At 32.5% G+C, this 13,059-nt stretch overlaps 1 protein-coding gene across 1 annotated transcript in view; it reads left to right on the top strand.

Annotated features, from left to right (window-relative positions):
• Positions 1-3,935: 3,935 nt before the first annotated feature.
• The window catches only part of LOC107707566 (FERM and PDZ domain-containing protein 4-like), a 65,430-nt gene continuing 56,306 nt past the window's right edge, over positions 3,936-13,059 (top strand). The window contains exon 1 of the mRNA XM_016511630.1: positions 3,936-4,102. Coding sequence (XP_016367116.1) covers positions 4,020-4,102 — 83 coding nt within the window. The 5' untranslated portion in view covers positions 3,936-4,019. The remainder of the gene's footprint in view (positions 4,103-13,059) is intronic.

Raw genomic sequence — 13,059 nt, 5'->3', positions numbered from 1 at the left:
ACATGACTGGATGGCTTCATGTTAAATATTCATTTCACAGGAGGAGATAATAATGTTATTTTTATCTGACTGACTCTAAAAGCTCTTTGAGGTTTTAATTCCATAAATTTATGAGGTGAGAGTGTCAATACGATATGAAAATATGAGTTGACATATTATGAGCACAGTAAGGATGAATGAGAAGGCGAATAATAAAGCAGAAAGAGTATGTAGGGTGTTTTAGACAAGGTCTAATAATAATAAAATGACAAAATTATTCTGTCTAGTAATGCAGTTTGAAAAATAAAATTGGTGTAGAAACATTGCTAGTAAATTTCACAGATAATTACGAGGAAACGGCAAGTAACATTGAATTAAAGGTGTAATGTTGAAGTAAAAAGACTGACATAGTATTTTCTTGTAAAACATACTCCAATAATCTTTCCTTTATTTACAACTTTGAAAAATAATGTTTAATGTAGGCTGTTAATTGCTGCCAGTCAACTTCAAAAGCAATCAGAATTCTGAGTCATAACTCCCTGTCTTATTAGTTTTGTTTTGGTAATCATGTTTTGTCTGTCAAACATCATTATTTCAATATAAAATAGATGGTTTATATTTTTTATTCCTAGTTTGATTTAGTTTTTACTTTATATATTCTGTTTTTATTTTAATGTTGGTTAAAGTTTAAGTATTTTTGTGTGTTTTTGTCATTTTTATTATAATTTTCTTTACATGGTTTTTTAATTATTTTTTATTAGGGTTTTAGATATTTAAAAATCATGTTATTATGTTAAAAATAAATAAAATGAGAACTAGTTGAATTCAAATAAAATGCAAAAAAACCCTTAACATTTCTTTATTTCAGTTAATGTTTATTGTACTTCAAGTAACAAAAAAAATGTTTCATTGTTTTAGCTTTACTTTTAGTTAACTATAAGAACCCTGACCCACCCTATTGAAGTCTTTTAAATGATAAATCTTTACATATTATCTTTATAAAGTCTTAAATACAAAAATATTTCCACTGTTACTATCCAGGAAAAAAGGTCAACTTTTTGTGACAACATGCCCCAAATGGCTTTGGTATGTTGTCACAATATATGGGGTAAGTTGTCACAATTCACTTGCCATTAATGCACACTTATTTGTGCATTAAAAATGTTTATCAACAATTTTCAAACGTGATTTGTGTGCACTTTAATTTAAGCAATGATCAAAAGAGTGCAACATATACTGTAAAACACGTGACAACTTGCCCCAACTTCGCATGATTACTAAGTGGTAACCTGCAATTGCAATTTGTACCTGATTTAACCAATACAAAATTGTGTTGCTTGTTTAAATTAATGTATTTAGGTTGATTCACTAAATAATATTTTTGAATTTTAATAAAACCACTTAACTTAAATGTTACCATTTTTCTGTCTAGAACAGCTGCTCAACATTGTTATTTTACCAAACAATATGCCAAAATACATCAGAATATTGCCTACCGGATGAAAGTAATAATCTTCACCATTTAGTTATGTAAACTGATGAATGTTGCATGAGGAGGAGCTTTATTTGCTCAGCTGCTTGAGACGACCTGAGAGCTGTTCATACTTACGTAATCTCACTCCCCGCACTCCCAGAATGCCGCAGTACTGTACACATTTAACTTCATAACTAATGGAAGACTTCATTGGCTTCACGCATGAGGAATCCGCAGCATAATCGTAATCTGCAGCCGCCCAAGCCCTGCGGATCAAATCAGTGCAGCGGCCTGCGTCTTCTCACATCCACAGCACACATTTATCATTTTACTCATATATTTTGTCTTCAGTTCATATATTGCATGTGCATATTTTCTCGTCTCGGTGGCAGAAATGACAGAAAGGTCACATTATGCATATTTCATGCTTCATTACTGAATACATATGGACAGTGCGGCAGATTAAAACATTGAAATGAGTGCATTTGGCTTACATAATCAGTGGCATATACAATACAAAACAACCACATCAGAAAGAATTACCGTGATTTTACCACAATGAGAGATTTTCACTTAGATTTTTTTACTTTCTCGTGGTAAAATCACTTTAAAGCTCGTCCTCAAGTGAATCAATTTTTTTATAAAACAGTGGCAACTGCAATATGAGAAACACACCAATGTTCAATAAATAGTTATGTAATGATTAATATTAAATATATTCATCTGCCATGTCATATTCTGCCCTAAAAAAATCAAATTGCAGCAACAGCGAAACTGAGAAACATATTTGTTTGATTGAATGTTAATTGCTTTGGTATCAGTTTTCATCCTCTTTTTTTTTTTTTTTAATCTGAACATAGTTAATCGATATGTTTGGATATATATGTATGGAAATATGTATTGCACTTAATATTTTATGGTGTTATCGTTTTACATGTTTAATATTTTCCATGAATATTAGCAGGAAACTTTATATGTTGAGTAAGCTGTCATTTTTAGTTTTATTTTTACCTGTAATTTTTTTTATTAACTTTGCTATATTTATTATTATTATTACTGATGTCATTATTGGAGATATATTGTTTTATTTTTATTTTTTATTTTTATTTCAGTTTTAGTTTTAGTTATTTTAGTTATCAAGTTAATCTTTGGTAGTTTTGGCATCATTTGAAGTTTTATTTTTATATGTATATTTGTATTTATTTAGCTTTCTATAAACATTAATATTATATATATATATATATATATATATATAGTGTATACATAGCTGATTCATTGATCCGTATGAGTTTTTTTAGTTTTATTATTTTTAAAGATGGCAGATTGAGGATTTATTTCATATTCATATTTTATATTTATTTAATGTAATATTAGAACATATTAGAAAGTTTTGATAAAAAATATATAGTTATGTGATTGCACATTATATATTGGTGTGTCAAACTGACTGTAAATGTAAAAATGGCGCATTATTGTTCATCCCAAAGAGGCACAAAATCACTTTCAGGGACTTTTACCTTAAATGTTCCCTCCTGGTGGAATGACCTGCCCAACTCAATCCCAGCAGCTCAATCCTTAGCCAATCGGCTAAAAACACATCTGTTCCATCTTTATTTGACCCTCTAACTCTAGCACTCTCTATTCTAATTCTACTTTATCTATTTGTTGACTTGACCCTCTAACACTTGCACTCACTATTCGTTTTCTAACTGCTTGTTTTCTTAAAAAAAGGCCTCAAACAATAGCCTTCTCTATTCTATCTACTTGTTTTATTTTTGTTATACATATATGTATACATACACACACACACACACACACACACACATATATATATATATATATATATATATATAAACCTTGCTATGTGTACTGCGTAGGCTAACTGAGACTTGTTATAACACTTGCATATCATTGCTCTTTTGTTGGTGTTAATTGCTTCTATTGTCCTCATTTGTAAGTCGCTTTGGATAAAAGCACCTGCTAAATGACTAAATGTAAATGTAATGTAAATTAAAATGAATACAGTCAGACTAAAAAAGTATTTAACTCAGTGGGAGAATTATTCCAATTATCTATTTATTTAATATTGGTGTTTTTCATAATATTGCCATTTCATAAAAGCAGTCAGCCACTGAAGCTTGTGTCCATTTGACCTGCACTAAAATCACTGTAGTGCATCCTGGAGTGGCTCATTTCTGTAATACAATGTGTGCTGAAGTGTTTGGTGTGGGACTCAGATATCGAACCGCTGCTGTTTCTACTGCTGGCACTATCTGTCCTCCCTCTCTCTCTCTCTCTCCCTCCACTCACAGCCAGCGCCAATCAGATGGCAGCTGCAAGCATTGATCCCTGTGGCTGACTGATGCATTGGCCCGTAATGTGATGGTGTTTTATTATTGAGTCTCTCTCTCTCTCTCCGCCTCAGGGCTCGTCCCTCACACACCCAGACCGGGGCACACAGTGAGCGAGGAGTTATTTGGTCGGTTTATCCGGGCCGGCTCAGATGTTGAGATTTCACCATAAGACACAGGGAAGTCACTGGAAGGATTTGCTAAAAGCATAAAGTATGCCAAAGGGACAGCAAAACAAAGCACGGGCCGCTGAAGACGCCGAGCCCAGCGAAGAACTCGATGTTTTTACTGTCATACAGTAAGTTCAGTGACTCTCCTTCAAGCTTTTATCACACAGATGCTTTTCTGTGTTTATTGCATTGGGAATTTTACAGCAGATTTCATGCATTTTGCATGCTTGGCTTTTAAAGGCTTTTTTAATGCATGTGTTTCATCAGTGGTGGTTGATTTTTTTCCTTCACTATTCAGATTTGACATTTAATCAAACAAAGCATCAAAATAGTTAATTGACACTGTAAATTTTTTTTTCTGTTTTTAAGATTATCGAAGTAGGTTATGTTTTACAAGAAAAAATGATTTCTACTTTACATTTTTACAATTCCCTGCAGGGTTGCCAAGTCTCCGTTTTTTCCGCGGAATTTGGCTATTTTTATGGAGTTGTTTTTGGAGTCCACATGTTAAAGTGGTCTTCCAGAAATGTTATTAAGATGGAGGGGACCACTGCCAAAGGGGGAAAAAAACATGATTGAGCTAGTTTTGGTGAGCAATTGGGCTGGACTTGTTTCACAGATCTGGCAACCCTGATTCAATGTGTTACTGTGTTGCCATTTCTTAGTAATTATTTGTAAAGTTTTGCAATTTTTAAGTGAAAATAGTTTCAAAGTAATTGTTTCAAAGTTTCAATTTCTAACTGAAAATAGTTTTTTTTTAACTTGCATTGAAAGTAATTAATATTACCATGAATTTGTTAAAATTATTGACTTTTAGGTTCTAAATTTTTAGGTTCTAAAATTTAAAAATGATTTCATGCTCACAGCACAAAACACATTGATAAACCATGTTTATTCTCATTAAGTGTATCCATATTAGATGTTTTTTTCTGTTGTACACTGATTAAAAAAAAAAAAATTGGTATAGAAACAAATTTCACTCATAAATTGCTAGTAAATTTCACAGTTACAAAGACACAGCAGGTAACACATTGAATTGAACATAATATTTTGAAGTAACTGACATGAAACTGACAGTATTTTGTTGTAAAATGTAGTCTAATAATCTTTGTTTTATTGATAACTTCGAAAATTCATTTTTGCAGTGTATTTTTCTTTCATCTTGTATAGTTTTGTTGATGTTTTTGGGAATGAGGGTGAAACACAACCTGTTCGTGTTGACATGAATTTGTGCCAAAATGCGTTAGAGTTTGATTAGATGCACAACTTTTGACATCAACAAGATGAAGGTGAATTGCTTGTCGTATTCCTCATCTGCTAAATGAATGTAAATGTATATTGGAGATCAGTTTGTTGGGTCATGATTATTTGGTTAGTTGTATTTTTTGGTTTGCCTAGTTTTTCTCTGAGATCCACCGGTTGAGCGCCGCTGTTGTCGGGTGTTTTGATAGTCAGCAGAGGAATGTGAATGCTTGTCTTTGGCCCATGTGACAATTTTACACCTTCATTTGGCTTGCTTTTTCTTATATTATTGCTGATGTGTATAATTCCTTCTTGTCTTATCCCATTTAACGTGCAGAGTCAACTATAAGTAAGTAAAGTAATTTCTCTGTAACTCACCCGCATTCCTAATCTCTGCCTAAAAATGATGCTCACCAATCAGCATCTGTTGTGTCTGCCATGTTATTAGACAAGCTTTTTCTTCCTTTCTAGTGCAAGTCTGTGTGTTTGGAGAGTTTTAAACAAAACTTTAAAGAAATGCACCAATATAGGGTTTCTGCAGGTCCTAAAAAGTCTAGTACAAATTAAGATCTTAAATCAGAGCAGAAAGTCTCAAATTGGCATGAAATCATGGCTTTAAATGTTGCATGCACTGCAAAAAAAAAATGAAGCATAAAAAAGATAAAGCATTACAGATATAACACATTTTCATATACCTCATTGTCAGATACTTGTTCTTTTTTTACATTTTCATATTCTAGTTTTGCGTTTTTGTCAAATTAATTAAAAAGTAATGGAAATTGTATTTTCAAACAACTTTTGTACAACTTTTTGAAGTTGTTCAAACTGTTGTTAATACAGCTCATTTTCGTTATGGTCTTCTTTAAAGTTCTTTAAAAAGTTTTAAATGGACATTCATAAACCTGCAGAAACCCTGATGAAGCATTGTTTGCCGGGTCACTTATAATAGTGAAACCCAGAGAGGAAAAATGTGGTATTATTTACATAAATTTAGAGAAGTTCCTGTTATGAACTAAACCGCAAACCAAGTACATTTTACAGAGCACCACATCATTTCTCTCTCTGTTTCAAACCATCATAGTGTGTATAAGAGATTCACCTAATAATCACTTTAACTGGCCAAATCAGGAGAGCGCTGAATATTTAACCTGACAAATATGTGAACAGTGTGTCGAGTTCAGTACTGATCTGTCATTATATTTAGTGCAGATTAATGCACTAAATCTAATGTGTTCTTTGGCTGGGAAACTGCTGATTTAATTGACAGGTTAGTTGGCACTTTGAGTGATAAAAATGATTCCCTTTTGCGTACCTCTCTCAGGTGTTATGCATAAATGCATTTCATTGACTGATAATGTGTGTTTAAAGAGCGTACTGTAACTTGAGCATGAGAAATCATTTGATCTTTGTGAAATCTTACTCAAACACATACTGTATTGCTATAAGAAAGATTATCTTGAGATGTCTATATCTGTTTTCAAAACAAAATCAAATGAAGCAAGAAAATGCAGTTTTGTGCTTAATAATGTGTATATATAATTTTTAGACATTCAAATAATGTACATTATTATGGTTAATTAGGATAATTAAGGGACAATTTGCTTGTTCTTGTAAAAAAAAACAGTTTCGACACTGAAATTGATTCTCATGATCTTTGAAATCTTTGGGTCTAAATGCAGTTTTGCAGACAAAAATAAAGCGTGCCTGCTTCTGAATTTCTTCACAAAATGTACATTTTAATTAAAATAAATAGTTTGAAACGTAACAGATGTGAAGTAAAAGCATCATCTTGTGCTCATCGCAGATGTTCAGTAGTGTTTAATTTAACGCCTCATTCATGTATGTTGATGAATGTTAAGCTCAAATACACGTTTTCATTTCGTGAAAACAAAAGTGTTCATCAAATATGAAAGTTTTCATTTGTGTCAGTTGTTTTGCTCATTACATAATTACCAGACATCACTTTACTATTATTATAAATTGTGGAAATTGGGGATAGTTAGATATGTCCAAACATTTGACTTCTAGTACAAATACAAGCAACAATTAAACAGATGATACAGTGCAGGTATGCTTGTTTCTTATGCTTTTGAGCTCTAAAATACTGAGCCGCCTGTCAATTTAAACACTAACCTGAATCCCTGGAGAGATTTTCCCTTCCACGTCTTCTAGCTTACTTGAAAGTTTCTTCAGTACATCAAACAAATTCCATCAAGTGCTTGATGAATTAAGCTGGGACGGATTTAAAGAGTCCGAATTGATAAATGAATGAAATCAGCAGCTTTTGGCTTTAGGGGAGAGTCCAGAGCACGTGACCTTAATATTCTCAAACGTTCCTATTAGACGTCTGACCGACGCTCATTTACAGTATATCCTGAGCTCTGTGTGACTGTGTGTTGTGACGGATATCTGAAAAGCTTTGGCTTATGGTGACCTACATATTGTGACACATTTTCTTAGCTTTCCACTACTGTAATGATACAGTGTTTGGTTAGGTACTAATAAATATGACTTGTTGAAGCATGATTCATTTCAGCATTAAGACAAGACACTACAAACATTTTTACACAGATTTTTATGCACTGGTCAATTTTGAAATTTTGGGTTATTTTGCTTCCATAACATATTTTCTTTCAGACTATAGTGGAAAGTGGAAACACACAAAATACACTTCTAAGTGTTTATTTTCTTGCACTTTGTCTATTTGCATCTGTAGATTTTAAAGTTTTTCTCTACTTCAGCAGCACTTACAAACACCAACATTTACAGTTTTATTCCTCTCTATATTCTGAAGGTTTTTACTGAGGGGTTTGTTCATATATCATTTGCTGATTTATTATCGCACTTTATCTATTTGCATCTGTAGATTTCAATTACAACAGGTTTTTTAAAATGACATTTTTTCAAAATGAGTTTTTTCTCCACTTCAGCAAAACTTTTATAAACCAAAATTTACAGTTTTATTCCTATCTATATTCTGAAGGTTTTTATAGAGGGGTTTGTTCATATATCATTTGCTGATTTTTTTATTGCACTTCATCTGTTTGTGTCATTAGATATCAGTTACAAGACAATTTATTTTTAAAGGATGTTTTCTCAAAATAAGTTTGTTTCTCCATTTCAGCAGCACTTACATACACAAAAACGTACAGTTTTATTCCTATCTATATTCTGAAGGTTTTTACTGAGGGGGTTGTTGATATATAATTCAGACTGATTTTTATTCCTAAAAACACGTTGACAGTATTTTCTGATTTATAGAGTCATAAAAACAGAAATCCAAAATCCCCTCCGTAAAAACCTTTAAATCTAATATGTCAACAAAATCAAACAACAATTTTGAACCTGAAACCTGAAAATCTGCTGGAAATGTATTTCATTAGATAATGCCTTATTTGCATATTTAAACATACCATTTCAGAAAACTTGTAATACAAAAATGTTTACATTTCTTAATGTATTTAATCGACTGGGAAATGGTGATATCTATTAATTTATTTTTTAACCCCTTTTACATGGGGTGTTTTGCCTTAAACAACAACATGCTCCATTTGAACAGCAGTTCAGAGTGTAATATTTGTGCTGAAGTTCACAGCAAAGGCAGACAGACAGATGTTTTAGTAATCTCATGTGGAATGTCTGTGATGTATTAGCAGCCAGACATAATCAGAACAGTGTGGCACATGCATTACAATAAAGACAAACAAACAAACAAACAACAAATAAAAAAATAAAATAAAACAAATAAAACAAATACACAATTCACAGGAATACACACAAATGCATGTTCTGCAACTTTATATAACCAGGATATGAAATGTATGAGTGTTTTTCTTATTGCTGTCAGAGAAATTTGAGCTGGAGGTAGAGCTTGAATATATCTTATGTTGCTAAAACTGAAATTGCAGATTTTTGCACTATCCTGACTGGAGTGACACATGACTAATGTTAATTTCGTAACTTATTTATTCTTATATTAACTTCAAAGACCTACATTTTTCAGTTCATAACTGAACTAGGTACATTATAAATTAATGTATCTAGTCGGGAAATTAAATATTTTAATTTATGAGAAATTATATTGTTAACATACCACAAAGAGGCAACCATCAAACTGATTTCTAAGCAGCCTTTGTTTGCATGTGTGTATTTGTGTGCACATGTAGTAATGATTTGAGCTGAAGGCCAATGCACGGTCATTTCTACCTGCAAGGTCATTTTTCATCACTTCCACAAGAGGAAATGAAGGTTTCCATCATGGCATACTTCGTCCCACGTTCTGATTCCATTTAATACTCTGATTCACATTTAGATTAATGTTAATGAATATGTTTGATATTCCGCCAGGCAAACACATGTGACGTGCATTTCTACAGGAAGAAAAGGAATATTTTTCTTCATTACAATCTCTGTGATCTATCTAATAAAGCACACATTTTCAGTGCTAAAACTCCTTTTGGTTAGGGTTAGGACTATTTTTTCCATTTACATTAAAAGTAGCTTGTATATGTATACAAAATATGACCGTATTATAAAATTACGCAATAATAACGATTACATTTACAGCACCTTCATAAATTGGAATACAAATATAAAGCAAAAACACACCTCATGTGCATTTTTTATTCATCAGTTTGTAGAAGTAAAGTTGAAGTAGAAGAAGCTGACTTTTTTTGTAACAATAGTGTTAGCTCACTTCAGTTTAGTGTTGATTCAGTTTGGTTCAAAAATGTGAAGTTCATCAGTTATGAAATAAATTCAGTTCAGCTACAAACATCTCTGAAGACAATGGTATCTTAATTCAACTTAATTCAGCTGAATGTTGATTCAATTCAGTCAAATAGTGATGTTTCAGAATTTTGCAATTATGAAAGGAATTTGATTCAGTTAAAAAAAGTAGTTCTACAGAAGACAATCGTTTAATTATTCAGCTCAATTCATTTAACATTTATTCTCATCTGATATTGTCAGTACCATCAAATCGATAATATTACTGAATATTAAGTATTTTTTAAACCCTAACTAAGCAAGCCAAATGTGACAGTGGCAAGGAACCTAAACTCCATCAGGTGACAGAAATGGAAAAAAAAGAAAAAGAAAAAAGAATTAACATTGCAATATGAATAGAGTGCTTTAGTGCCCACCCACTTTTTTTAGCGATGCTGGTTCCATTCATTTTTACCATAGGGATTTTTAAAAAGTTTTCTTTCCTCATGAACCAAACCAATCAGCTACAAGGAGAATCGCAGCATTAAAAACTTTAGTTTGAAGCAAAAATCAAACAAACAACAACAACAACAAAAAACAAACACAAAACAGTTATTTACATATTATCTAAATAGTTAACAAATATAAAACAAATATTTATTTGTTTTGAGAGCGTTGGTAGACCTACTTAGTTTTATCTACTTACTTATTTGCAGTGCTTTATGGGATTGGGCGGAGCTTAGCGCTCGTTTGGCGCGATTTGCTCCCTGCGATATTTATCGTTAAAAATCTATTTCTCAATGGAGAAAATGAATGGCATTTTTACTTCTGGAACCAACTGTTACGCACTTTTGTAAGGTTTCCAGAACAATCCACCTGCCATTGGTCACGCTAACAGATAGCCCTGCCCCAAACGCACGCCATTGGTTAAACCGATTTTTGTCGCAGTTTTTTTTTGTCGCACCTATTCAAGGCTTAGTGTATCCCATCATGCATCATGCTTTTGAATAAATCGTGAGATTTTTGCAGAGATCTCGCGAGAGGTCACGGAAACCTTTCCAATGTAAGTTATTAGTACAATTTGGTAGAAAAACAAAGTGTTGTTTTATTGGTGCAATTAGCGCTCGTTTGGCGCGATTTGCTCCCTGCGATATTTATCGTTAAAAATCTATTTCTCAATGGAGAAAATGAATGGCATTTTTACTTCTGGAACCAACTGTTACGCACTTTTGTAAGGTTTCCAGAACAAGCCACCTGCCATTGGTCACGCTAACAGATAGCCCTGCCCCAAACGCACGCCATTGGTTAAACCGATTTTTGTCGCAGTTTTTTTTTGTCGCACCTATTCAAGGCTTAGTGTTTTCCATCATGCATCATGCTTTTGAATAAATCGTGAGATTTTTGCAGAGATCTCGCGAGAGGTCATGGAAACCTTTCCAATGTAAGTTATTAGTACAATTTGGTAGAAAAACAAAGTGTTGTTTTATTGGTGCAAAGATTGTGGTGATATTTATTTTGTACATTCGCAACTGCTTTTCATCACTTAATTAGAAGCACCACAAATTAAATTGTGTCATGTTATAGGGACTACTGAACAGACATTTAGGAGTTGATTTTAAAATGCAAAATATTTAAAATAAAAATAAAGCTATGTAAACACTTGCATTTTTACGACACTATAAGTGTGTCCCATCAGGTAATTAAATGATTAACAGACACTTGTGGTCTTCATCCTCACTTGAACACTTGGGCCAAATACACGAAATGCATCATATAAGTCATATAATGGAAAAAATGAATGGCGTTTTTACTTCCAGAACAGACTGTTGAGCGCTATTGTTTAATTTTTAAATTTTTTTTAATTGCAATTTTTAGAACAACGAACATATAAGGGCAATAACATATAAATTACATCAAAACAAATATAATAATAAACAAAGACAATAAAAAATAATCAAATAGGGAAAGCAATAAGGAAATCATATGTCCTTAATAAACAAGTACAAATAGTTACAAATTATTCAAACAATAGGCTTTAAAATAATTTACAGGTTTTTTTCGCTTTGTTATTTCTTGTTTCATTTAACGTATACAGGTAGTGACCTATTTTAAAATGCGTAATTTTTTTTCACTGTCCATTTACATTTGTGGATTAAGCATTTTCCATATATAATGAGTAAATTCACAATATACCAAATTTTGAAATCAACAGTATGCTCATAAAAAAAACAAAAAAAACATCCTTTTCATTGAGTTGCACGCTATGTTTACTTTCTGCACCACTGGTCACCAAACGAAATTTGCTAAACTTATGCCAGGGCTGCGTTCAGCCCTGACAAAACGGTGCAAAACGTTGTTTAAGCGGAAACGGTGGTGCGTTGAACACTCTGTTCTGATGACGCAAGAGTTGCAGCTATGGCAGCTGAGAAGGCCATTTTTTGTGCTCTTTTTGAAGAATTTTCGGAGCCTGATGAAATCGGTATAAATACGTGTTTAATACTGCAAAATACGCTTGATGTTACAGTCACGGCCCTTGCCTTCCAGAATAAAAGAGAGCATCCCAATCGAGTGAAGGGATTTGTGGAAACTGTGGTTCCTAATTATTGTGATCAAACATTTGCCTCGCATTTCAGGATGAAAAGACAAACATTTCAGGTGAAGGATAATCCACTTCTTACCTCCGAGACTGTGTTATGATCTATATGACCTTATTATTTTTATTGTGAGTATTAGGCTTATCATTATTGCTGATCACTGTTGTTGTGCTATGACATTGTAATATTTACCATTATGTAATCGGAGGAGTATAGAAAAGTTTATGAAAGTGTCACTCCACAATACAATACAAAATATATAAATATGCATAGTATTTTTATGTTACATTAATCAGTGTCTAGCACACCTTCCTAAGGAAAGCATATGATTGCAATTACTAAATGATATTTAGACAGACTTAAAGAAGTTCCAGATCTATACTTGTGCCCTTATTATTTAAGTTATTTTGCCTTTAATGTAAATAAACATGTGCAAACAATATACTTGCTCTGTGAATTTATTTTGATGATAATTACATTGTGCCAGCTGTCTCTTTAATACCACGTGGTTTACATACAGTTGCTGCTGATTGGGCTGACAT

This window comes from Sinocyclocheilus rhinocerous, unplaced genomic scaffold (assembly GCF_001515625.1).
Source record: "Sinocyclocheilus rhinocerous isolate Xijiao unplaced genomic scaffold, SAMN03320098_v1.1 scaffold1919, whole genome shotgun sequence".
Classification (NCBI taxonomy): domain Eukaryota; kingdom Metazoa; phylum Chordata; class Actinopteri; order Cypriniformes; family Cyprinidae; genus Sinocyclocheilus; species Sinocyclocheilus rhinocerous.
This window is presented reverse-complemented; position numbering and strand designations above follow the sequence as displayed.